The 26,596-nt window shown below is 45.7% G+C and overlaps 1 protein-coding gene across 6 annotated transcripts in view; it reads left to right on the forward strand.

Moving 5' to 3' along the window:
* The window catches only part of cdk14 (cyclin dependent kinase 14), a 935,572-nt gene that overhangs the window by 697,636 nt on the left and 211,340 nt on the right, over positions 1-26,596 (forward strand). For all 6 annotated transcript variants that reach the window (XM_072508685.1, XM_072508686.1, XM_072508684.1 and 3 more), the window contains one exon: positions 196-335. In XM_072508685.1, the coding sequence (XP_072364786.1) occupies positions 196-335 (140 nt within the window). The remainder of the gene's footprint in view (positions 1-195; positions 336-26,596) is intronic.

Here is a 26,596-nt window from a genome sequence, read left to right on the forward strand (position 1 = left end):
TTTCGCTCATGCATGCATAAAATTTGTGCAGCATTTCACTAGAAGCCATGCTTTTATGTTGTAACTAATTATTTGTGCGCTTTGTAGCTCCAGCTACTGTTTTCATTTTCAGCGAAGTGTTGATCTTGTTTTCGGTGATGCAATTATATACCTTTCAAATGGATGTAATGTCTTTTTTACACTCTTGCATTTCAGACTAGATTATGTGGCCCATGCTGAAGATCTTGCCTCGAAGCTTCTGCAGTGCTTTCCAAAGAACAGACTGTCAGCTCCCACTGCACTGAACCACGAGTACTTCAGTGATCTTCCTCCTCGGCTGTGGGAGCTCTCAGACAGTGAGTATATTACCAGCTTTAATCAGGTTCCACAACATCTAAACATGTGTGATTCACAAAGATGGATATTCTTTCATGTGAAGAAAGTCTCATTGAATAATTCTCTTTACCTACAATTGCAAATCCATATTTTTTACTTTTATTTGGCAAGTGGTATTTCTTGACTTTTGTTTTAATTCAATAGTTTTGATACCAACCTATTAATAAGTGAAAAATAGCAATCATCAAGCTAACATTTGTTCAATTAGTTTGAATGTGGAATTTTCCAATAAGGACATAACTTGATATTAAATCCTTCATGAAAGCAAAAATTGTGCGAGTCCAGTTCAGTTAGAAGAAAATCTTTTAGCCATCATAAAAACCTTAATGATAATTTTCCCTTCAGCCCAAGCGGAACCAGGTTCTGTTATCACTACAGGGCTAAGCACCCCTTGTTTAATAATTTTAAATAAATGCATATTACATCAGTTACAGCAACAACTGTGCTGTCAGATGAAGATCAGGAGGAATGGATGATGCAACCACAGAGGAGGAGAAAAGCCAAGGCTGGAAACAGCTGTACTGGCCCTGGATCAATTACCTGACTGCCTCTGAGGAGAAATGCAATGTGTAGGTCCAGGCTCAAGTGCCATCTGATTTAGATGGTCCTTAGTGACTCCAGCTGTTGTGGTTGTGAATGCCAAAATTCTAACCTTTTTAGTCATCTGGTCATTTGAAGAATTATAAGGACTGTTCCCCCTCCCCGAGCCGCAATCACTGCATCACACTTCTGGCTCATTTTATTTCTTCAAGAATATCAACAACAGTTGACCACACATCAAAACTACTATGCTATCACTGATTCACTGACATACTGGGTTGAATGGGCTGTTGGTGGTCATTTCACACACATATCAACCTTTAAGAGCTCTGTTCACTCCGTAATAATCATAATCTTAATAATTATTATTGTCACAAGTAGGGTTACATTAACACTGCAGTGAAGTTACTGTGAAAATCCCCGAGTCGCCACACTCCGGCGCCTGTTTGGGTACACTGAGGGAGAATTCAGAATGTCCAGTTCATCTAATTAACAAGCGCATCTTTCGAGACTTGTGGGAGGAAACCGGAGCACCCGGAGGAAACCCATGCAGACACGGGGAGAACGTAGAGTCCGCACAGACAATGACCCAAGCTGGGGATCGAACCTGGGACCCTGGTGCTGTGAAGCAACAGTGCTAACCACTGTGCTACCATGCCGCCCAGAGGCTGGACTGCAGTGTTAAAACAATTGTCCTCATTACGGCTGCCAAATATCGCATCAATATGTGACTCATTTCACTTGAATTGGTCCAGTTTCTATCAGTGAGATGAGTAATTGCAAAGTTAGCTGTTAAGATTCTAAGGACTCTTCCTGTTGATTCCCTTATTTCTCATTTCTTTTACTTTGTTGTTATACATTTTGATCCATGGATATTTACTGGGCATATATCTTTAAGTTGAGTAGAGGAATTGAGGAACTCAGAAGTTGCAAAATAATACTATGAAGATTTAGATTTTTAAAAATAAATTTAGAGTACCCAATTCATTTTCCAATTAAGGGCCAATTTAGCGTGGCCAATCCACCTACCCTGCACATCTTTGGGTTCTGGGGGCGAAACACGCACAAACACGAGGAGGATGTGCAAACTCCACACGGACAGTGACCCAGAGCTGGGATCGAACCTGGCACCTCGGCGCCGTGAGGCTGCAGTGCTACCCACTGCGCCACCGTGCTGCCGAAGATTTAAATTTTTAACAGAAGAACCCGGACTTTTTGATACCTGAGAGATTGGAGGGATTTGGTTTGATTGGTTGGCTGGTGGCTAATGGATTGGCCAAAGACCGTATTCTCCCCAGCGACAGCCAGTAGATGGCTTCAGTCAGATGGGAGGTTTTCAGAGGACCCAAGTAGGATACGGAACTCTCCTGGGCGCCGGGAGAAGACGCTGTGAGTTGCTCTCTTTCTCCAAAAATGTTTCCTGCCTGCTGTTTCTGAATCTGCAGAGAAGTCTTGAGATCCTACTGAATCCACAGTGATTACAGATGGAAAGCAAGAACCTCCAACTGAAGGGCTAGACTAAAAGATGCACTGGAACACGCCCATCTGAAACAGAGACTTTTATCCTTTTTACCTTTCGTATTATTTCCTTTACACCCCCCTTTCCTGTGTGTGTTTGATATATATATATAATATATATATATATATATATATATATATATAGAGAGAGGGTGGGGAAAGTTAAAGAGAGGGGGGTTGAAATTAGATAATAGTTCACCAGTTGTATTTGCTGCCTATTTAATTATAATTACTGTTATTAATTAAAAAAATATTGTTTAAATTTACAAATCTAGCGACTGTAGTTATTGGGCAGCCAAAGTATTTTGGGTGTTTCCTAAGAATTAATAGATAATTTCAATTGTGTTGCAACTCCGGGTCAAGTGGAGGTAGAATTGGCTGCACATTAGCCCAGGGTGTCATAACGAGACCTATTTAGCCATTAACACAATGGTTATGAGTAGACAGCCTCCAATACCAACCAATTATCACTTTAGCCAATTACAAATCAAACTACTTTCTCCAAATCAGCAAATGTTTTGTCAGTTTGATTACTCGGGAAATCTTTCATTTTAAGACAAAGGAGATGCAAATTGGTCATTTGCAATAGTGGAAAATGAGAGATTTTTGTTTCCACTGAAACCTGTTTTGCACTACAGTCAAAGACCAATTTCATCCACTCTCCCTCTCCCAAAGGCTTTGGGCGATATTTTCTAGCCGCATCCGGAAATTTCCACTCGAGGTCAAAGGACCTTTACATGGTCCCCGTCAATGGCAATCTCGTGGCAGGCGCAGCCGTAAAATCCAGCCCTTCATCATCTTGATGTACTACACGCTGCACAAAGTTGCCAATGAATGGCATCAATTTAAGCATCATAGAAGCAATCACCAATTCCTTAGTTACAACCTGAGTGATCAGAAAAACGAATCTTGCAAAATTATTCCGAAAGCTTAATGTTGGTCCCCTTCTGATTCAAGAATCCAAATGTATACCAGATTGGGAGTTCCACATCATAGCAGCTAAATGTATAGCAAATTTATTGAAAACTCATTAATGTCATTTGTAAAGTATGTTTTAATTTTTAACTCTGCATCTAGCAGATACTGTGGGATACGACTATTCTTTTGCTGGTTGGTTCTGGATTTCTATTGACCCTAGACTAGAACCACAGAAACCCTACAGTGCGGAAGGAGGCCTTTTGACCTATTGCGTCTGCACCAATCCTATGAAAGACCACCCTACTTCGGCCTAATCCCCTACCTATTCCAGCAACCCCACTCTTCAGGGTCAATTTAGTGTGGCCAATCCACCTAACATGCACATCTTTGGACTGTGGGAGATAACTGGATCATCCAAAGGAAACCAATGCAGACACAGGGAAAATGTACAAATTCCACGCAGTCACCCGAGGTCGAAATTGAACCTGGGTCCTTGGTGCACTGAGAGCAGTTGAATGACTTCTCCTCACTGTGAACTCGCTGGTGTGACTGCAGACTCATTAAATTAGCATAGCTCTGTGGTAGCAACCAGAGTCCCAAGTCAAATAAAACTGGACAGTATGAGCGCAGGGTGTAAAAGTACAAAACTAGACATTCCATAATATTAAGTTAGAAATCAATATCAGAGTGCTCATGTGAACATTCAGTGAAGCATTAAGTTACTTATCTTATGGTCCTCCTATTCTTTGAAGGAAGTTACCATTGTTCGCAATTAACATCAAGTGGGGCAGAAAAATTGGGACAGAGTGTCCCTTTGAGAAATCCGTGCCCTGAACTGCAGTGGTCATGTTTTTAATACAATCTTGCTTTGCAAGAGCAGGTAACTTTTCGGTGCCAGAGGTGAAATTGACCAATATAAAAGCCTTTTCTAATTCACTGCTGTTTGACGAGGGAGAATTCTTGGGGAGCTGGTGTTTTTAACCTTGGCGGTTGATTTGTTTTCAGCTTGGGGAGATGATGTCATTGCTGGGTGGAGCTAAGGTGTTCAGACATTTTGAGAGAGATTTTAAGTTGAGTTATGATCTGGCTAACCCTTTAGACTACGAGGCCTTTTGTTTTCACAGTAAGGTAGTTGAAAAAAATTAATAGGAATTAAAACAATGCAGATTTGTCAGAGGACAAGGGGGAAGCTGAAACAAACCAGTTGAAACAGTTTTTAAAATAAATCCCACCAGTGTCTACAGGGGTTCTAACAGGGGCAAAATCTGTTCTGGAAAGCAAGTATTACTCTGTGCCATTGGGATGTAGGATGGATTGAGAGTTGTATGTTTTTTATTGTTTAATTGGAAATAGAGATAGTAATTAAGGGTATTGTATTTACTGTAATAAGTGGCATTGTTTAAGGGGTAATTGTAAGCTATTTTCAGGTGCGATGCTGAAGAGTTTAACATTGTGTTAATAACGTTTTGTTTTACAATACCAAATCTCTATTTCTTCGTGCAATCACTCCTGAAACAAAATATTCTTTCCACACAGTCTTACTAAAATATTGGGGTTTCAGTCCGGTATCCTAGCCACTGTTGGGGTATGGTGTGGGATCGTAATCTTGCACATATATAGAGTGTAATATGCAGAGGAATTTCCCTGCTGTCGGCTGCATGGAAGGTCATTGCAAGAGTCCTTCTTAATTGTCTTCTCCCTGCGGCTAAAGAGTTCCTCCCAGATTCGCAATGTGGATTCCGCCTCACTTAAGGGACACAATGGACATGATCTTTACCACATGGCAACTACAAAAGAAATACAGGAACGCACCAACTCTTGTACGTGGTGTTCTTTGACCTCAAAAAGGCCTTCAACACTCAACGATAGAGCATCATCTTCTGTTTTGTCTGTCCCCAAAGGTCTGTCACCATCCTCCTCCGCCTGTTCCACGATGACATGCAAATTGTGATCCTGACTAACAGATCCACCACAGCCCCAATTCATGTTCGGACTGGGGTCAAGCAAGGCTGTGTCATTGCACTGATGCTCCTCTCGATCATCTTGCTGCAATGCTCCATCTTACCATCTGCAAGCAAGCTGCAGTGGAACGAACCTACAGAACAAATGGAAAATGCAGGTCATCAGGTCCTCTGTCTGCATATTGTAGTTCAATGACAATATTTGGGTCTGCGCACACTCCGAGTTCCAAGTCATCAGCAGTACCTTCACTGAGGCTGTCAAGAGCATGGGACTTCAGTGAACAGCCATAAAGTCAAATGTCCTCTACCAACTTGCCCCCACCACACAGTACTGGTCTCTCCAGTTATCAATACCCATAATGAGGTCTTTGCCAATGTGGACCACTTACCATACCACAAGACACTATTGTCAACAAAGGCAGACATCGATGTTGAGGTTCAACATTGCGTTCAATTGTGCCAGCGCAACCTTTGGTTGCCCGAGGAAGAGTGTGTTTGAAGATCAGGACTTCAAACCTGGCAGAAACTTATGGTCTACCGAGCAGAGGTGATTCCCGCCCTTCTATATGGTTCAAACATGGACAAAGTACAGCAGACACCTAAAATTTCTGCTAAAGTATCATCAGAGAAGCATGGTAGCACAGTGGGTTAGCCCAGCTGCCTCACGGCGCCGAGGTCCCAGGTTCGATCCCGGCTGTGGGTCACTGTCCGTGTGGAGTTTGCACATTCTCCCCGTGTCTGCGTGGGTTTCGCCCCACAACCCAAAGATGTGCAGAGTAGGTGGATTGGCCAAGCTAAATTGCCCCTTTAATTGGAAAAAAATTAATTGGGTCCTCTAAATTTAAAAAAAAAAGTATCATCAGCGCAGCATCCACAAGTTCCTGGAAATCCATTGGCAGGATAGGAAAACTACCAGCCATGTTCTCCCTCAGACATTCCCAGCATCGAAGCATTGACCACATTCGATCAGCTCCGCTGGACGTGCCACATCGTCTGCATGCCTGACATGAAATTGCTGAAACAGGTGCTCCACTCAGAGCTTCAACATGGCAAGCGAACCCCAGGAAGGCAGAGGAAGCACTTCAAGGACAACCTCAAAATCTCCTTGGAAAAAATGAAACATCCCAATTGGCACTTGGGAATCCTTGGCCAAGACTGTCCGATGTGAAGGAAAAGCATTCGTGAAGGAGCTGAACACTCGGAGTTTCACTGCCGAGAGCAAGCTGACGCCCAGCGTCACCAGTGAAAGCAACGCGTGCCAACCGGGGCACCGCACCCACCTCTCCTCCAAGCACCACCTGAGCCACCTGTGACAGAGACTGTAGGTCGCACTTTGCACTCAGTCACCTGATAAACCATTTTTAGTACGGCAGCAAGGCATCCTCGGCTCCAGGGGACTGCATAAAAAGAGGTAAAATGGTATAGCAAGGTATCATAAAATTAGCCACATGATTTTCTACAGTTTAGAATGAATTACAGCACAACAAAGAATTTGCTTTAGTTAGCTATCGACAAGGGTAAGGGTGTATATGTTAGCATGTCGGTGCACAGTTAGAATAAAGACTCATTTGCCTTAGTGAATTGTATTCAGTCAGATGGTGGCACAAGGAGCAAAACTCCATTAGCTCTTTTTATGTCACCTTTGCAAATGTTGTCTTGTGCTTTTATCCTTTTTTAATGAGAAATTAATCAACACCGTCTCTTTTTGATGCATAAAGGAAGCTCTGTGCCTTTAGTCATAGCCCAATGAGGCTTGCTGATGTCAATTGATTCCAATATTATTAGTTTCAAAATCTGGATGAACACTAGTTAATAATTGCTCTGGTTTTTCATCAATCATTGATATCAGTCAATGTAAAACCTGCAGTTTTGACTGATTTTTGACTGATGCAAGTGTCATCATTGCCTCCACTTGGTTGTATGGAATGATGCCAGAACGCATCTTTGTGGGAATAACACCATGCCCAAACATGATCTTCTGTGCTGGAACCATTCTGTGATTCTATGAATTGAACTTCAATCTTCTGAGATTCCCTACCATAAATTAAGTGCTTGTGCTCAATTTTGGGCAGGCATCAGTAAGGTGTGATCATCTAATTTAATGGGTTGAAAATAACAAGTGTTTATGCCCAAGTTTCCAATATTTCAATTATACTGTGACAAGGCTTCCATCAGGAATATGAACTCATAAAATTGCCCCTTGAGTGTTTAGCCCATGCTGTGCTAATGAAGAGAAAGGAAAGAAACTCAGTGTAACGTCATTGTGTGTGTGAAGTATTGATGGTGACACTCGATCTGGCAGCCTTCTATCTTGTGAGGCAATGGCTTGTGCCTTGGTGGTCAACTCTGTGTGGAGCATTGCCTGGTGTGACTCAGGAACCCCACTCTGCCACACTCTGCTGCAGATGAAGGCAGTGGGCTCAGAAGGTGCAGCATTCACTGGTCTTGTTACTTTGGGCCAATATATAAGATCAGCTGAGCTTTGCATTTCCTCTCGCCTTTTCCAATGCCTCTCTGAACAGTCAACCTCCAGAAGTCACGAATAAAGGAAACTGTCATCCAGTGTCTGCCGCGATGTCCACCATCTTTACATCTCACTTAAAGGTGTCCTTGTAGCGGAGGTATGGACATATAGTGGATCATGACCGAATGACCAGTTCACTATACAGAAGATCTCTGGATATATGGCTGTCATCCATCCGATGAATATGACCAAGCCAGCCTAGATGGCATTGGCTTAGCAATTAATGAGTGCATGCTGATGGAATTAGCATGCTCCAGAAAGTGAGAGTTGGTGACCTTGTCTTGACAAGAGATGCTGGGGAGAAATCTGAGACAGCGAAGGTGGAACCTATTCAACTTTTCCTCCTGCTTAGTATATCCCTGCCCAGGGATCGGATTCTCCGTTTGAGAGACTAAGACGACCGAAAAATTGGCGTGAAACCTTCCCGATTCTGGTACCGGTGAGGAGCTGGCAGCGGCGCCGACTGAAGCCCGAGCCGAAAACAGCCAGAGAATGGGCAGATCCTGGGCGCGCGCATGCGCATGGCTGATGACCTGCACCGGTCGTGCCATACAAAATGGCACCCGCGTGCGCGACCCCAACCCGCCACATGTGACCCCACAGCCCACCCCCTGGCAACCCCCCATCAGTCCACGTAGCCCTTCCAGAAGCCCCCAGGCCAGCGGCACGGATCCCGGTCGAGTGTGGCAGTGCTGGACACAGTCCGCAGCTGTCACGCCGGGTTTACGCGTGGTTGGGACCACACATGACCTGCGCCGCCGGTAACTCGGCCCATCGGGGGTGGAAAATCGCGGGTGGGCCGGCTGAGACATGCCAACGCTGTTGAAACGGCATGTGGCGTGCATCATGATGGTGGCAGTTTGGAGGAGGCGGAGCATGGCAGACCCGTGTCAAACCGGCGCTGGCCCCGGTTTCGGCGCAATAATGTATTCTCTGCCCAATCGCTGAACACTATTTCGGCATTGGGCTTCGGAGAATCCAGCCCCAGATCTTAATACTGTAAAAATGTACACCAAGGGGTGACCTGATAGAGGTCTACAAGATTATGAGGGCATGGATTGAGTGGATGGGCAGGCATTCTTTCCCAGGGTGCAGGGGTCAGTCACCAGGGGGCATAGGTTTAAGGTCCGTGGGGCAAAGTTTACAGGAGATGTGCGAGGTAGGTATTTAATGCAGAGGGTGGTGAACACGTTGCCAGGGGAGATTGTGGAAGCAGATACATTAACGGCGTTCAAAAGGCATCTTGACAAATAAATGGATAGGATGGGTATAGAGGGATACAACACTAGAAAGTACTGAGGGTTTTGGCAAAGGTTGATATCATGACCGGTACAGGCTTGGAGGGTTGAAGGGCCTGTTCCTGTGTTGTATTTTTCTTTATTCTTTGTTCAATACACAGGCTTAGCCGACGAAAGCACTGTACTGTAGATGTTGGAAAACAAAATAAATATTGAAAGTGCTGGAAATAATTTGCAGGTCAGACATTGTGTAGTGGGAAATGGAGATAAATGTTTCGGGTCAATAACCGTTCATCAATATTTCCAGCATTTTCTGCTTTTTGTGTTCAGTCAGGTTTCTATTTTTTTCCATACACTCTTCCTCAGCTCGGACTGTTGCTGCAGCTTTTGCAATGTTGTGTTGATTTCAGCATCAAGTGACAGATTTCTGGTCATTGTGGAGCTTAGATATGTGAAGCTGTCAAAAATCTCCAGCATCACATGGTAAATGCTGATAGATATTGGGATGGCAACGTCCTGGACCATTATATTCATCTTGCTAATGATTAAACCAAAAGCTTCATATAGGCATCAGAGTCTGTCCATTTGCTAATGAGGAGGTGTTCCCTGAAACAAAATATTAGTGCGACACCTGCAACATAGAACAACTGTCTGATGAGAACCTACCGCATTTTTGTCTTGACGTCTTGGGCATCACTTCTGAGCCGCTTTGCATCAGTTTTGGTGTGTCGATGCACTGAAGGCATACAATGGCAACAAAGAAAGGATGTCCCAGTACACAACTCTGTTGGACCCCATGGCAGTTCTCAAAGGATTCTGATATTGCCTCTTCAGAGCTGACGATACCCCTCGTTGTGATGGAAAGAGGAATCACACTGAGCAATGCCAGTGGACGACCAATTTTCTTCAGCAACTCAAATAGATTGCTTCTGCTCACATGGTCAAGTGCCTTGGTAAGATCAATGTAGGCAATACTTGGTGGTCTGCTTTGTTCACGACATTTCTCTTGCAGTTGCCAGCCTGAGAATCATAGAATCCCTACAGTGCAGAAGGAGGCCATTCGGCCCATCGAGTCACTGACCCTCTGAAGGAGTACTCTAATTAGGCTTACTCCCCAAAAAAACTCTCTAATCCCGTAGCCCACCTAAACCTGCACTTCCCTGGACACAAAGGGGCAATTTATTTAGCATGGCCATTCCACCTAACCTATACATCTTTGGACGATCATGTAGAATGTGAATATTCCAGTTCTGAAATGGGGATTTGAATTAATTGCATTGTGCCAGGAAATACAGTCTGAAGAGGCCAATATGGGCAAATATTTCTCCCACAATATCAAAAGGAGCTGCCTCAATGGTTTGCAATTGCTATGGTTGCCCTTGTTCTTTTACAATGTCAGAATCCTTGCATCTGCCCCCACCCTCCAGCAGAGACCATGAAAAATCTGGTGCAAAATGGCACCACCAAAATAGCTGAACACCCCCATAGAAGGTCAGCCTGACATGGATACTGAACCCACAGTGGAGCAACTTAACAAAACTATTGACTCATTTGCACTGGCAGAGCTCCAGGTGATGATGCTGTACCACCTAAGTTCATCAAAGACAGGAAACGAGTACTCTTGCACAATCTGATTTTTAATACAGTAGATCCTTGTGCAGTGGTGTCTGCGTGAGCCATATAAAAGTAATGTTGCCACAAATTTAATGATTGAGCAATAAACAAAACATTGTGTGGTTGCATCCAAGGTGTGGGATTTCAGAATCCTTCATTCGACCACTGTATTTGTACTGTTCACAGAATCGTTTTTCCTATTTTTCTTTGTATGATAAAGGCCAGGTATAGAAATCAGAATTGCACCTCTGACATCTCTGTTGTTAAGTATAGCATTGCAACAGCCATGTCCCTCTTGCCTGTCATTCTAATTGTTTGCCTGGAGCACTAGAAGACAGAGAACAACCCTACACAGTCCAGCTGCTTCGACTAAAGTTGATGGTCCATTAACCCATACCAGAGAACCCTTGCAGTTCAATGCTTAGCTTTCAAAGGATCATGGGGTTGCAGATGGTAACAAGGATTTTTTTTTAAATTAAAATTTATCTTAAGTTATTTGTGTTTTTTGTGATGTATTTTTATTTGGAGAGTAGTGCAGTTAAGCTTTATGTTATATACATCATTAGTCTGACAACAGCAGTGTATGTTTTATTTATACTGAATGTGGCTACTGGCAAATCAAACTTGGAAAAATTGACATATTTAATTTCAGAATGGATATACGGATCGCACATCCAAATCATCAATCATCATTGCAGTTAGTTTGTGTGAATTTTCTGGAAGCTTCAGTTGTCAGTTCCTAAGGTTCACTCTGTAAATTGAGTGACAGCACCTGCAGACAAATTTTACCAGTGGGCCCAATGTGGCACTCAGGAGACAGCAGTGTTCCATCGGTGATAAGAGAGCACAAAATAAATTAAATGTTTCCTGTTTTTTGCTGGGAACATGAAAGCATTGTCCATTTTGACATTAAGTAATGGTAGCAGCACTGCCTCTGAGTCCGAAGCTCCAGATTTGCGTCCCACCCCCAGGACTTGATGGTCAGAGAAAACATGTTCATACCATCGGCAAGCAGATTCATTATCAACCTGTAAATCGTTCCAAAACGCCTAGGGCAGGCAGTAAGACCGGAGGAATGTCCTGGTCAGGCATGCTTGATGTTGAGAGGCACTCCTCGAGCTATAGCCTGTGGTGGCAGGCTGCCATTAGACATGGAAAAGCTCAAAGTCTTAAGTAATGGTAATATGAAAACTAGATTGAAAACGCTGCCATTGCTTTTTTCGCCTGAAGGTATGTTACCTTCAGCACCGTTCCAGATTGGGTATCGTTTTCCATTTAATTTTGAGACATTCATAAAAATATTAGTAAACACCTTTCCCACCCCTCGTGAATTTTAATTTTAGTTTAATTGAATGCATAATGAATGAACATTGCATAGGTTGTTAGTGGTAAGAAAAAGCAATTATTCATTCTTAGCTGTTAATGAAATATTTTAAAGCTACCAAATCTCCCTTCAATCCAGGCAGACTCTTTTCCGCGCAGGCACATTATCTTAACATTGTGGCTTGCAGCCAAGCACTACCTCTAAAGCCTGCTGCCCCCTCTCCCATTGCTAAATCTGCACTTCAGTGCAGATTGAAGGTGACAGTGTCGAACCAATGACAGTGAACCATGAAATGGAGGAAGGAACAAGAGATAAAAACACAATTCCGGAGAGAGATGGAGGGGGACGCAGACTGGGAGAGAGATGGAGGGGGACGCAGACTGGGAGAGTGATGGAGGGGGACGCAGACTGGGAGAGAGATGGAGGGGGACACGGATTGGAAGAGAGATGGAGGGGGACGCGGACTGGGAGAGAGATGGAGGGGGACGCGGACTGGGAGAGAGATGGAGGGGGACGCGGACTGGGAGAGAGATGGAGGGGGACGTGGACTGGGAGAGAGATGGAGGGGGACGCGACCATCAATTCACACAACACGATGAGTAGAAGTGAACAGTGGTTTTAATAAACTAGATCTATGCCTGCCTGCGACTGCTCTGTACTGAGTGCCGCCTACAGGCTGCAGATCTATATACCAGCCCTGAGGGGGCGGAGCCACAGGCGGAGCCCACAAGGGCATCAACATAATACAATACAATACAGTGGTGAATTGTAGCAGCAATACGTTTACCACATTCATCCCCTGTTAAAAAATTGAAGTCCAGCGGGGGTGAAGTGGGCTCGCAGACCGAGTCTGTCCGGCGCCTTGATCGTTCTCTGTGATCGCCTCAGCTCCGGCTTCGCTGCGGGCACGGGTGTTGGGCTCGTTGACTCCGGGAGCGTGTTGTCTGGAGCTTCATCACGATGCGTCAGCGATGGGGGGGAGGGGGTGTAGGCCGTGTAGGGGCGGGGGCGGTGTTCGGTGTAGGGGGGGGCGTAGGTGATGGTCGCTGGGGAACCAGCGGGTGCCAGATCCCGGAGGGAGACTGTATCTTGTCGGCCGTCGCGGTGCGTCACGTAGGCATACTGAGGGTTGGCATGTAGGAGCTGGACCCTCTTGACCAGGGGGTCGGACTTACGGCTCCTCATGTGCTTCCGGAGGAGGACAGGCCCGGTGTTGTCAGCCAGGATGGAAGCGAGACCCCGGAGGTGGATTTTCTGGGGAAGACAAATAGACGGTCATGAGGGGTCTCGTTCGTGGCTGTGCAGAGGAGCGACCGAATGGAGTGGAGCGCGTTGGGGAGGACCTCCTGCCAGTGGGAAACCAGAAGGACAGCCTTCCATACCGTCGCGTTCTCCCTCTCCACCTGTCCGTTTCCCCGGGGATTGTAGCTGGTCGAGGCAATGCCCTTACCGAGCAGATGCTGACGCAGCTTATCGCTCATAAACGAGGAGCCCCGGTCACTGTGGACGTAAATGGGGAAACCAAACAGGGGGAAGATGCTGTGCAGGGCCTTAATGACAGTGACCGCGGTCATGTCGGGACATGGGACGGCAAAGGGGAAACAGGAGTACTCGTCAAAGACGTTGAGAAAATACACGTTGCGGTCAGTGGAGGGGAGAGGCCCTTTTAAATCGACGCTGAGGCGCTCAAAGGGGCGGTATGCCGTCACTAGGTGTGCCTTGTCTGGCCGATAGAAGTGCGGCTTGCACTCCGCGCAGACTTGGCAGTCCCTGGTCATGGCCCTGACCTCCTCGGTGGAGTAGGGCAGGTTGCGGGCCTTGATGAAGTGGAGAAGCCGGGTGACCCCCGGGTGACAGAGGTCATTGTGGATGGCCCGAAGTCGGTCATCTTGGGCGCTGGCGCATGTGCTGCGGGACAGGGCATCTGGGGGCTCACTGAGCTTCCCAGGATGATACACGATATCGTAATTATAGGTGGAGAGTTTGATTCTCCACCTCAAGATTTTATCATTCTTGATCTTGCCCCACTGTGTTGTTGAACAAAAAGGCTACTGATCGTTGGTCGGTGACAAGGGTGAACCTCCTATCGGCCAGGTAGTGCCTCCAATGCCGCACAGCTTCCACAATGGCTTGAGCTTCCTTTTTGACAGAGGAGTGTCGAATCTCAGAGGCGTTGAGGATACGGGAAAAGAAGGCCACGGGCCTGCCTGCCTGTTTAAGGGTAGCGGCCAAGGCAACATCCGACGCGTCGCTCTCCACCTGGAAGGGGATGGACGCATCCACCGCATGCATCGCGGCCTTGGTAACGTCTGCCTTGATGCGGCTGAAGGCCAGGCGGGCCTCAGTCATCAGGGGAAAGATGGTGGCTTTGATAAGTGGGCGGGCTTTGTCAGCGTCGTTGGGGACCCACTGAGCATAATATGAAAAAAAAAACAGGCATCTTTTCAGGGCCTGGGGCAGTGGGGAAGGGGAAGTTGCAGGAGGGGGCGCATGCGTTCGGGGTCAGGCCCTAGGACTCCATTTTCCATGACATAGCCAAGGATGGCTAGTCGGTTTATGCGGAAAACGCATTTCTCCTTATTGTAGGTGAGATTTGAGGGCTTGGGCGGTTTGGAGGAACTTCTGAAGGTTAGCGTCGTGGTCCTGCTGATCATGGCCGCAGATGGTGACGTTATCCAAGTATGGGAACGTGGTCCGCAGCCAGTACTGGTCAACCATTCAGTCCATCGTTCTTTGGAATACCGAGACCCCATTGGTGACGCCGAAGGGGACTCTGAGGAAGTGGAAGAGGCGGCCTTCTGCCTCAAAGGCAGTGTAGTGGTGGTCTTCCGGGCGGATCGGACGCTGGTGGTATGCGGACTTCAGATGTACTGTGGAGAAAACCCGGTAGTGTGCAATCTGATTCCCCATGTCCGCTATGCGGGGGAGGGGGTACGCATCGAGTTGCGTGTAACGATTTATTGTCTGGCTGTAGTCTACAAACATCCGGTTCTTTTCCCCGGTCCTGACGACCACCACTTGGGCTCTCCAGGGGCTATTACTGGCCTCAACGATCCCCTCCCTCAAGAGCCGCTGGACCTCCGACTTGATAAAAGTCATGTCCTGGGCACTGTACCGCCTGCTCCTGGTGGCGACAGGTTTATATTCGGAGGTGAGGTTCGCGAAGAGCGAGGGAGGGGCGCCCTTAAGGGTCGCGAGGCTACAAACGGTGAGAGGGGGTAGGGGTCCGCCGAACTTTAGGGTCAGGCTTCTGAGGTTGCACTGGAAATCCAGTCCTAACAAGAGAGGAGCGCAGCGATGGGGAAGGACATAGAGTTTAAAATCGGCATGCTCGGCACCCTGTATCGCGAGGTTCGCGACACAGTACCCCCGGATTTGCACTGAATGTGATCCGGACGCAAGGGAGATTGTTTGGGATGCGGAGGAAATCTGGAGGGAACAGCGCCTTACCGTGTCCGGATGGATGAAGCTCTCTGTGCACCCAGAGTCAAATAGACAGGGCATTTCATGCCCATTGACTCGGACGGTCATCATGGAGTTCTTGAGATGCTTGGGCCATGACTGGTCGAGATTGACAGCGCCAAGCTGCGGGTAGCCGGCGTGGTCGGTGGTAGCGGGGTGGTCCCAAGATGGCGGCCCCCATCGGTCGCACATGTCGGGCGGCGTTGGAGATGGTGGCCAAGATGGCGGCCCCCGTCGGTCGCACGTGTCGGTTGGCGTTGAAGATGGCAGCCCAAGATGGCGGTCCCCATGAGTCGCACGTGTCGGGTAGGGTTAAAGATGGCGGCCCGCACTGATAGCACGAGGTGGATGACGCGTCAGAAGGGGACGTTACTGGCAGGCACGCAGCCACGCTGCAGGGTCTGCGGGCTTCAGTCTGTAATTCGGGCCTGCGATTTTGGCACTTGGGGTCGGGCCAAGCAGACTTTGGCAAAATGTCCTTGTGGTGGTATGTATTAGGGGTAGTACGGTACCTGTGATGCCGAGAGGCTATTGGTAGACAGACACTGGGTCCTGATTGGATCTGCCGCCTGCTGGCTCCACCCAGTAAGGCGGAGTATAAGAACCCGGGTTCTCCCAGCAGCCGCATTCTGTAACTGAGCTGCTGGGGAACAAGTCTGCTTAATAAAGCCTTCGATTGACTTCACCTCTTCTCGTCTCGTGAGTAATTGATTGTGCTACAGTCCTTTCTTGCTGCAGATCGCGTTCCGAGCTGGGCAACGCTGCCTGGGGTGCTGGTTCTGACCGCAGAAATAGCAAGCCGGCCCCCTGGGTTGGGCAGGTAGCCGCGCGGCACAGGCCTGGGACATCCTTGGGTCGGGTGATGGTCGCGCCTCCGGCGCCCACGAGGAAACCGCATGGTCAGAGGGGAAAGCATTTAGGCTCTGGAAGGCTACCTCTAATGAGGTGGATAGTTTTACCGTCTCTTCTAGGTCGAGGGGCGCCCTTTTTGAGCAGGCACTGTCAGACATAGTTGGACTGGACGCCAGGCACATAGTTGTCCCGGATGGCGAGTTCCATGTGCTGCGAAGCCGTGACATCCTTGTAGTTGTAGTTTCGAGCGAGTACCCTCCGGTCGCGTAGATATTCCTCCAGCGATTCCCCGGGGCGTTGACGGCGTGTGGTGAAGAGATGCCCACGAACACTCCCTTCACCGGCCTCACGTAATGTCTTTTCAGGATCGCGACCGCGTATGCATACGTGGTTACGCCTTTGATTAGTACAGAGATTCTGTGGCTCACCGAGGCGTGGAGGAGGCTCAGCTTCTGTGCCTCGGTGACGGTGGGCGAGGAGGAGGCGGCGAGGTAGGCCTCAAAGCAGTGGAGCCAGTGTGAGAAGATTCCTTTTGCTTCAGCTGCCAGTGGGTCGAGTTCCAGTCGATCAGGTTTGAGGGCGGCTTACATTGCGACTTCCATTGCGATTTCTTAGGTTATTAAATTGATGCGACCATCAATTTACACGGGACGATTAGTAGAAGTGAACAGTGGCTTTAATAAGCTAGATCTGTGCCTGCCTGCGACTGCTCTGTACTGAGTGTCGCCTACAGGCTGCAGATCCATATACCAGCCCCGAGGGGGCGGAGCCCACAAGGGCATCAACATCATACAATACAATACAGCAATACGTTCACCACGGGGAGACGCAGACTGGGAGAGAGATGGAGGGGGACGCAGACTGGGAGAGAGATGGAGGGGGATGCAGACTGGGAGAGAGATGGAGGAGGACGCAGACTGGGAGCGAGATGGAGGACGCAGACTGGGAGAGAGATGGAGGGGGGCGCAGACTGGGAGAGAGATGGAGGAGGACGCAGACTGGGAGAGAGATGGAGGGGCACGCAGACTGAGGGAGCGAGAGGGAGGGCAGGCAGCACGGTAGCACTGTGGCTTCACAGCGCCAGGGTCCCAGGTTCGATTCCCTACTGGGTCACTGTCTGTGTGGCGTCTGCACGTTCTCCCCGTGTCTGCGTGGGTTTCCTCCGGGTGCTCCGGTTTCCTCCCACAGTCCAAAGACGTGCAGGTTAGGTGGATGGTCATGATAAATTGCCCTTGGTGACCAAAAAGGTTAGGAGGGGTTATTGGGTTACGGGGATAGGGTGGAAGTGAGGGTTTAAGTGGGCTGGTGCAGACTCGATGGGCAGAATAGCCTCCTTCTGCACTGTTTGTTCTATGACTAAAACGGAAGTAGACTGGGTGAGCGAGAAGTAGGGGGACGCAGACCTGGGGAGTGAGAGGGAGCGGGATGCAGACTGGGGGAGAGAGGGAGGAGGACGCAGACTGGGAGGGAGAGGGCGCAGACTGGGGGAGAGAGGAAGGGGGACGCAGACTGGGGGAGAGGGGGAGGTGACGCAGACTAGGGGAGAGAGGGATGGGACACAGACTGGGGGAGAGAGGGAGGGGGTCGCAAACTGGGGGAGAGACTGAGGGGGTCGCAGACTGGGGGCGAGAGGGAGGGGGACGCAGACTGGCGGAGAGAGGGAGGTGGACACCGACTGGGGGAGAGGGGGAGGCGACACAGACTAGGGGAGAGAGGGATGGGACACAGACTGGGGGAGAGAGGGAGGGGGTCGCAGACTGGGGGAGAGACACAGAATGGGGACAATGTCAAGGTGAGGCCCTCGCATGGATATTAATTGTCCATTTAAGGGCCTCAATTGGCACATTGGTGAGTGGACCACATGTTGCAACCCCTGCCATTGAGAAAATTATATGTTGGGGGCGGGGACAGCTGGGTAGGTTGCCCATTATTTGCCACCAACCTTCAAACTCGCTAATGGGGGATTGTAAAATCCACTCCAAGTAGGTTTTGGGCAATTGCTGCTGAATCGGTACAATCATCCTGAACAAACATGCAGTATGTTGGGGGAGAGGGCAGCAGGGCTTAGACTGCACAATTTGTTTACAAGGCACAACAGTCAGTGACCACCTGTGTTGTACAACGTGTTTTATTACAGGCCTCCGTCAACTTTGGTGCTGAGAACTCTGCCACATCAGCAGGGTGTGGATCAGTGAATTGATATAGGTTCTGTATTATTTTGATACTGTGCAGTAGATTGTAAAATAGTACAAAAACACGGGATTATGCTTTTATTGAATGAATGCTCCTTATTTGCAGTCGAGACAATAGCAACATCACCGGGTTGGCTTTTATGACCTATCCTTAAGCCGTTCCTTTTTTACGTTATATCTTTGATTTATCATTCATCTCACAAAACAAAAAGTGAAATATTTCCTTCATGACTTGATGCTACAGACACTCGTTCAGGTAAATGTAATAACATGTGCGAACCATAGGCTAATTTCACATGATCAGATGGTGCGATTAAATACCATGATCGCTGTCACATGATTGAATGCTGTTTGATCAAATTACATAGGAACAAATCTCCAGGAATGCATCAAACCAGAATGGGCCCCCACAAAATTGGACAAGGTTCAAAAATGTGTGTGGGAATAGTGATTGTTATGGGCCAGGGTTTAGAGAACCCCAAAGTGTATCATGGAGTTCACCTGACCCACAACTTTTAATAGATTGTGGTATGGGGAGCATACGGCCCACTCTACATGTGTGGTACAGCAGAAATGGAAAAGTATTTTTTAAAGCAAAACAATGTTTATTCTATGAACTCAAGTTAACCTTTTTAAAACAGACAATGAACATCTTAACCATCAATTAAAATACAACGCTCAAAGACTACAACACTAAGTAAACCTTTAAGCTTTCCTTTTTAACATCCGTCCGACTTAAAAACAAAACCTTTATCAGAAGCACATCAGGTTAAAGTCACTACTGAAAACATTTATAATTCTGAATTCACCAAATGATCAAGAGATAGTCTTTTGATGGCAGAGAGAACAGCAGTACATCTGCTTAGTCTGGCTTCAGCTCCAACACTGAAAACAAAACTAAAATACACCCTGCAGCCTGCTCAATAACGGAAGTAAAAAGCTCACAAACAGCCCAGCTCCACCCACTCTCTGACATCACTGCAGTAGCAAACGCCCATTTCTTAAAGGTACTCTCACTACAGATATTTATGTACACATCCATTTATAAACACCCATTTCTTAAAGGTACTCTCACCTGACACCTCCCCCAAGAAAAAAAACAAAACATCAACTTCAAGATGGTTTCATTTTTCACCTTTTCACGATCCTTTAAGAAATGCAGTAAATATACATTTTTGTTTTAAAAAAACAACAACACACAAACAGGCACAATAATATAGTCCATTTTTGTTCTTCCTCCCAACTGAAATCGTTCTCGATTGACAGTCTCTTTGAACAAGAAGGTCTCTGCACGATCCGTCCATTTCTCTACGCCTTGGCATTTCTCTTTAAAGTCAGATACTTTAGTTCAACCTGATCACAGAGTCCCTTGTAATTCTCCAACACAGGAGCATTGATTAGCACAGCTTTCAGGCAGTCAAATGCCTATTGACACTCTGCTGTCCACTGGAATCTGTTAATTTGTTACGCTTCTTGAGCAAGTCTGTCAGTGGAGCGACCACACTACTGAAATTCGGTACAAATTTCCGGTAAAATCCACTCATACCAATAAATCGCATTATTTCCCGTCGTATAGAGGGTATCGGAAACTCCCCAATAACTTTTGCTTTCACATCCCGTGTGGCCATTCGAACCTGTCCGATTGCATGGCCAAGGAAAGTGACTTGGGCTTTTCCAAATTCACTTTTGGCTAGGTTTATCACCAAACCTGCATCCTGAAGTCAATCAAATAACTCCATCAGATGTTTTAAATGTTCTTTCCATGTCTGGCTGAAAATTACCAGATCGTCGATGTATACCGCACAATTGGGTAATCCTGAAACAACTTTGATAGTTAACCGTTGAAATGTGGCTGGGCGTTTTTCATGCCAAATGTCATAACTTTGAATTGGTATATACCATCTGGAGTCACGAGCTGAAATCTCGTTTGCCTTTCGGATAAAGGTACCTGCCAGTAACCTTTAAGTAAATCCAGTTTAGAAATAAAAGCTGAATTTCCCACTTTCTCAATGCAATCCTCCAAATGCGGGATCGGATAAGAGTCCATTCTTGTAACTACATTAACCTTTCTATAGTCCACACACAACCGTTGGGTACTGTCTGATTTAGGTACCATCACAATGGGTGAGCTCCATTGGCTGCAACCCTCTACAATTATGCCATTTTTAATCATGCTCTGATTCTCTTTGTTAACCTGTGCCAATTTTAAAGGGTTAAGTCTGTATGGAGGTTGTTTGATTGGAACAGCATTTCCCACATCTGCACCATGTATAGCCATTTTAGTACTTCCCAATTTATCTCCACAAATATGCCCGTGTGATATCAATAACTCTTTCAGGTCAGTCCGTTTTTCCTCTGGAAGGTAACTCAACAATTTATCCCAATTTTTAAGAACATCCTCGTTTTCCAATTTAATTTGAGGTATGTCAAATTCACAGTCATCTGGATTTGGTTCGTCACTTTGAGTTAGAGTCATTAAAACCTCCTCCTTTTTCTCTCCTTCCCTTTCAAAGCATATTCACATGACACACTTGGTGAGTCTTCCTTCTACCTGGAGTTTATACCACATAATTCACCTCACTTAATTTCCTTTCAATCTGATAAGGTCCACAAAACCTAGCTTTTAAAGGTTCACCTACCACTGGTAACAATACTAAAACTTTATCTCCACTGAGATAAGATGGATTTTTTCAGCTCCTCATACGTCTCAGATACCTCCTGCGGTAGTGATGCAAACACTTCACTCGCCCTACCTACCAGCTTTGTTTGAACCAGTAATACCCACATCTCCTGTGGCCATTTCATTTGTTTTAGCTACCTTCTCAAATGTAATAAAAAAGGCTTCTACCTCCTTCTCATCAAATCAATGCTTGGACATATTTAAATAGATCCCCACCAAGCCTTCGACTATGATGCTCTTTATCACTATCCTCATCACTATCCTCCAACTGTACGTTTCCCTTTATGTCTGCCAATTTTAACTGACTGTTATGTTTCATAGCCATTTTCTGAAGTTCAAACTCTCTCTCTTCCCTTTCCTCTCTATCTCTTTCCTTTTCCTCTCTATCTCTTTCTTTGTGTCTTTCTTCTCGCTCCTTTTCTTTTTCCCTGATCTGTATCTCCCTTTCTGTTTCTTTTTCTCTCATTGCATATTCAAGCTGCTTTAATTCTTTTTCATGTTGCAGTTGCTTAATCTGCAACTGGATCTTTGCCATTTCTAATGAGTCAGACTGTATCTCAGGCAACTTTAAATGCTTAGCCACCGCCATAATTACCTCATCTTTTCGCATTTTGTCAGCTAATGTTAACTGCAATATGTTTGCCAAATCTAACAGTCTGCTTTTAGTCTCTGTCTGTAAGGTACTGCGTGTGACCGTCTCCACCCCCAAAAACTTTGGAGCCTCGGAAAGAGCCATTGTCCACAACACACTCCCTACTTAACTGAAATGCCACACCTGAAAAGCAACCATAATATGCCCACACCTCACTGTCTTTAAGTTCACTAAGCCAATCGAATAGATAGACTTTTATCCCGGACGAACCCCCCATTTGTTATGAGCCAGAGTTTAGAGAACCCCAAAGTGCATCATGGAGTTCACCTGACCCACCACTTTTAATGGATTGTGGTATGGGGAGCATACGGCCCACTCTAGAGGTGTCGTACAGCAGAAATGGAAAAGTAATTTTTAAAGCAAAACAATGTTTATTCTATGAACTCAAGTTAACCTTTTTGAAACCGACAATGAACATCTTAACAACCATCAATTCAAATACAACCCCCAAAGAATACAACACTAAGTAATGATTAAGCTGTCCGTTTAACATCCACAAGACTTTAAAAAAACCTTCAAATCAAGCTTAACTTCACGACTGAGAATATTTATAATTCTGAGTTCACCAAATGATCAGGAGATAGTCTTTTGATGGCAGAGAGAACTGCAGTACACCTGCTTGGTCTGGCTTCAGCTCCAACACTGAAAACAAAACTAAAACACACCTTGCAGCCTGCTCAAAAACAAAAGTAAAAAGCTGACAGACAGCCCAGCTCCACCTACTCTCTGACATCACTGCAGAAGTAAACATCCATTTCTTAATGGTACTCTCACTACAGATAGTTATAGAATTACATAGAATTACATAGAACATACAGTGCAGAAGGAGGTCATTTGGCTCATCAAGTCTGCACTGACCCACATTAATCCCTCACTTCCACCCTATCCCCGCAACCCAACAACCCCTCCCAACCCTTATGGACACTACGGGCAATTTAGCATGGCCTAACCTGCATGTCTTTGGACTGTGGGAGGAAACCGGAGCACCCGGAGAAAACCCACGCGGACACGGGGAGAACGTGCAAACTCCGCACAGACAATGACCCAAGCCGGGAATCGAACCTGGGACCCTGGCGCTGTGAAGCCACAGTGCTATCCACTTGTGCTACCGTGCTGCCCTATGGGTTATATACACACCCATTTATAAACACCCATTTCGTAAAGGTACCCTAACATGACAAGAGTTTGCATGAAGTTCAAATTTCTCACACAAGTGGGCCTCAGTGAATGCATCTTCAAACGACACATTCCAGCCACTACACTACTGACCTCTCATACTATTCAACATACTAACCCATGTGTATGCATTGCTTGCAGCCAGGGCAGGAAAGGATAGCACAAGTGCTAACTTGCGTGAGGGTGAAGTTGCACATGCAAGGTCTGGCAGGTCTGCCAGAAGTAAAGCATGAAGATGTGAAAGAGTATGGAGAGGTTGCTTACAGACTTGGCACTCAGCTTTGCACAGAGCATGGAGCCCATTGTTTCTGATATGAAGCGGTGGCCCCATTGATCATGTAATGGTTAATATCTCATCTTCCTTTGCAGCACAAGCAGAAGCAATCCAATACTTTGTTGCTGCAGTGGAATCTCAGACAGAAGGCATGCCAGGCTGGCTTACTGCATTGTAAGCTTGTGCTGCTACCATCTTAGCTGCAGATATTAATGCCCAAAGGCTATCGTAAAGGCAATCTGTCCGGCAACACATCACTATAGGATTGCCAGAGTAGGGTGTGGGGCAAGTGGCAGTGGCTCTGTGGAGCATAAACCTATTTTACTTTCACCATTGCCTTTACTGCTGCTTTCAGCCTGCCAATCCAAACTGCTGCCATCCATTGTGAGGTAGTGCAGTGCAAAATCAAACCTTCTCGGGTTAGAGCGAAAGTCAGCAGCCTTTCACTAGCTCCTCCCTCAGGACGTTAATATTAAATTGGAATCTTTTACTTGCCAATGGAGAGGCAGTGGTGTAGTGGTATTTTTGTTGGACTAGTAATCCAGTGACCCAGAGTCATGTCCTGGGGACCTGGGTTCGAGTCCTGCCATGGCAGACGGTGAAATTTGAATGCAGCTAAAAATCTGTAATTAAAAGGCGACTGTGAAACCATTGTCGTAAAAACCCGTCTGGTTACTAATGTCCTTTAGGGAAGAAAATCTGTCGTCCTTACCTGATCTGGCCTACATGTGACGCCAGATCCACAGCAATGTGGTTCACTCTTAAAGCCCTCGGGATGGGCAATAAATATTGGCTGAACCTGTGACGCCCACATCCCATGAACGAATAAAAAAGAACTTAATCAGAAGGTTCTGATCGCCATGCAGTAGCATTTCTCTGGGCATACCATATTACGTGGCCTGGCAGTGGGCTTCTGAGGTGTATCTTTTACATCCGAGGTAGTAGGGGCCTAGAAGAATTGGCCCTATAATGACTTATAAAATTATTTCTGCTTCTGAAATTTAAGGGGGCAGTTGTATTTCACTTCTGTCTAAGGCCATTAGCTGTAAAATGTTTAAAAAAAAAACAGCTGGCACGATCTGAACTGTACTGTTGTCTTCAACTTTCAGTATGTCACACGAGAGTCCACTGCAACCATACCACTTAGTAATTTGGTGAACCATCCTGTGACATTTCACAGGAACATTATCAAACAAGATTTAATGAAATAGGGTAATTATAAGGATCATCATAAATGAGGAGAGAAAGGTTTAGAGAGGGAATACAGATCTTACCACAGAGGCAGCCGGAAGCACGATAATTGTATGTACCGCAATGTGAATGTATGATGAGAACAAGCCAGTTATGGGGCTCAGTTGGAGTTCCAAGGCAGCTATTTTGTTCATCTTTAAACACCCAACCCTGATAAAGCCATCTCCCTTGACCTTTGCACGTTCAATTTACTTTAAAAGTATTTTATTTTCTTCCAAGTGGAGGAGAAAAGATCTCTTTGTTCTCTGAGACTCTTTGCAAGATTTTATGGTTCCTTTGGTGGACAAAAAACATTCCAAATGAACCCCTAGCACCCTAAAGTCATGAAAGTTGTATGACCTTCCCTCTGACCTTGCAAATACTGACACAGGTCAGGGCTACCCATTTACACCAAGGTGTGTCACCTCATGAATTTTGGACGTTCATTTGTGTGCTATCTGCCAGCATGATAAAGATCATTCATATTAATAATCAGCATAATTTTTAAAATGTTAAATGGGAATCGGCATTTATGTTTTTGGAATGTGCTTAGCCACCATTTTATTTTATACACACAATTATGACCATTTACAATATTGTCTCTTTTATATTTAATATAAATGTCTATTCTGTTAGATGCTATTGATAGATTATGTTTATATATTTATGCATACACCTAAGGACACCTACATATAGTTAGGTACCTTGTAGATTGTTTAGAATGTTGTAATATTTATTAAGGAGTATACTTCTAACCAGTCTGATTAACATAATTAAGATTTCATTAGTGTGGTGAGACCAGCTTTTGTATTTTATTCTTTTGGCTGGCTTAACACATGGCATCAATAGGGATTGTGTTGTACAGCCCAGATAAACAGCTATATTGATAATTGGCATTTGAGCTGAAGTGTTTGAAACACAAATAGAAATGATAGTGAAAGGCATTAGATTGTCACCTCTCACTGGGTAAAAGAGATGAACCAAATCCATGCTGTGTGGTGAGATCTCAATCCTCTTCTCACGGGAGGACAGTTAGGAATTGCCAGAATTTCGATAAATTTATGTGGCCCCACGCATTTTGATTACTGTAATGGGACATTTCGGCTAATTTGGACCTATTACACAGTTGCCAGTTCATTATCGTAATGCGGACAAACCCAGATCTGTCAGTATATAATTATATTTTTTTCAAAAATGCTCCTGTATTATCACACTGTATCAGGCTGCCAGCAGAGAAATGCTTGTTCCAATCATTAACAGACACAATCTCTGCAAAACACCAGAGGGGAATTAAAATTGGGAAAGAAAATACCCCAAGGGTGGTAATTTTAATATTAGAATTTAATTTGTTATTTTCCATATTAAGAATTTTGCTGCATTAATCCTTTTATCAGTGCACAGCAGGTTATTTGCACAAGCATAACCGTAAGGTGATATTCATTTCCAGAATGAGTTTGTGTGGAGCTCTAAACAGTGACTGATGCAAATCCTTTTGAAGGCCAGACCAAAGATGAAAATCTACATATTTTTAAATAAAAGCAATGCCACATGCCTAGAGAAATGTTTAGATGTAGTGAAGTAACATTCTGCTTCCTGTAGATAATTACAGCAAGAAGATGAAATTTGACCACATTTAACTATCCAGATGCCAAACCATCTCTCTTCTTTATTTCACTGTCCAGCGCAGATTTTAACCATCCCATTTATTTAGTGTTATTGTCCTGATGATGGTGACGGATTCTCCCATCTCTTTGACGGGTAATTGGGGGAAAAAAGCACTGGAATCTTATTTTTGATTATTTTTGTGCGTTATGCTTCCTTAATTGGTCAGAGTACACAGACAGTTAACTATGACATACTTGTATAAATCGTAACTTCGCGAACCAGTTTATGCCTTCAAAAACGAGCAATTTGCTATAATCTGGAATCAAACGATCTTCACTTTGCCACCCCACTTTCTACTTGACACCACTTATTATTCCCCAACTAAGAAGCCTGATGAACTGACTTTTATCATCAGCATGTTTGGAGGTGAAGAGGAATGGTGGATGGTAACCATTGTTTTG

This window comes from Scyliorhinus torazame, chromosome 6 (genome assembly GCF_047496885.1).
Source record: "Scyliorhinus torazame isolate Kashiwa2021f chromosome 6, sScyTor2.1, whole genome shotgun sequence".
NCBI classification, from domain to species: Eukaryota; Metazoa; Chordata; class Chondrichthyes; order Carcharhiniformes; family Scyliorhinidae; genus Scyliorhinus; species Scyliorhinus torazame.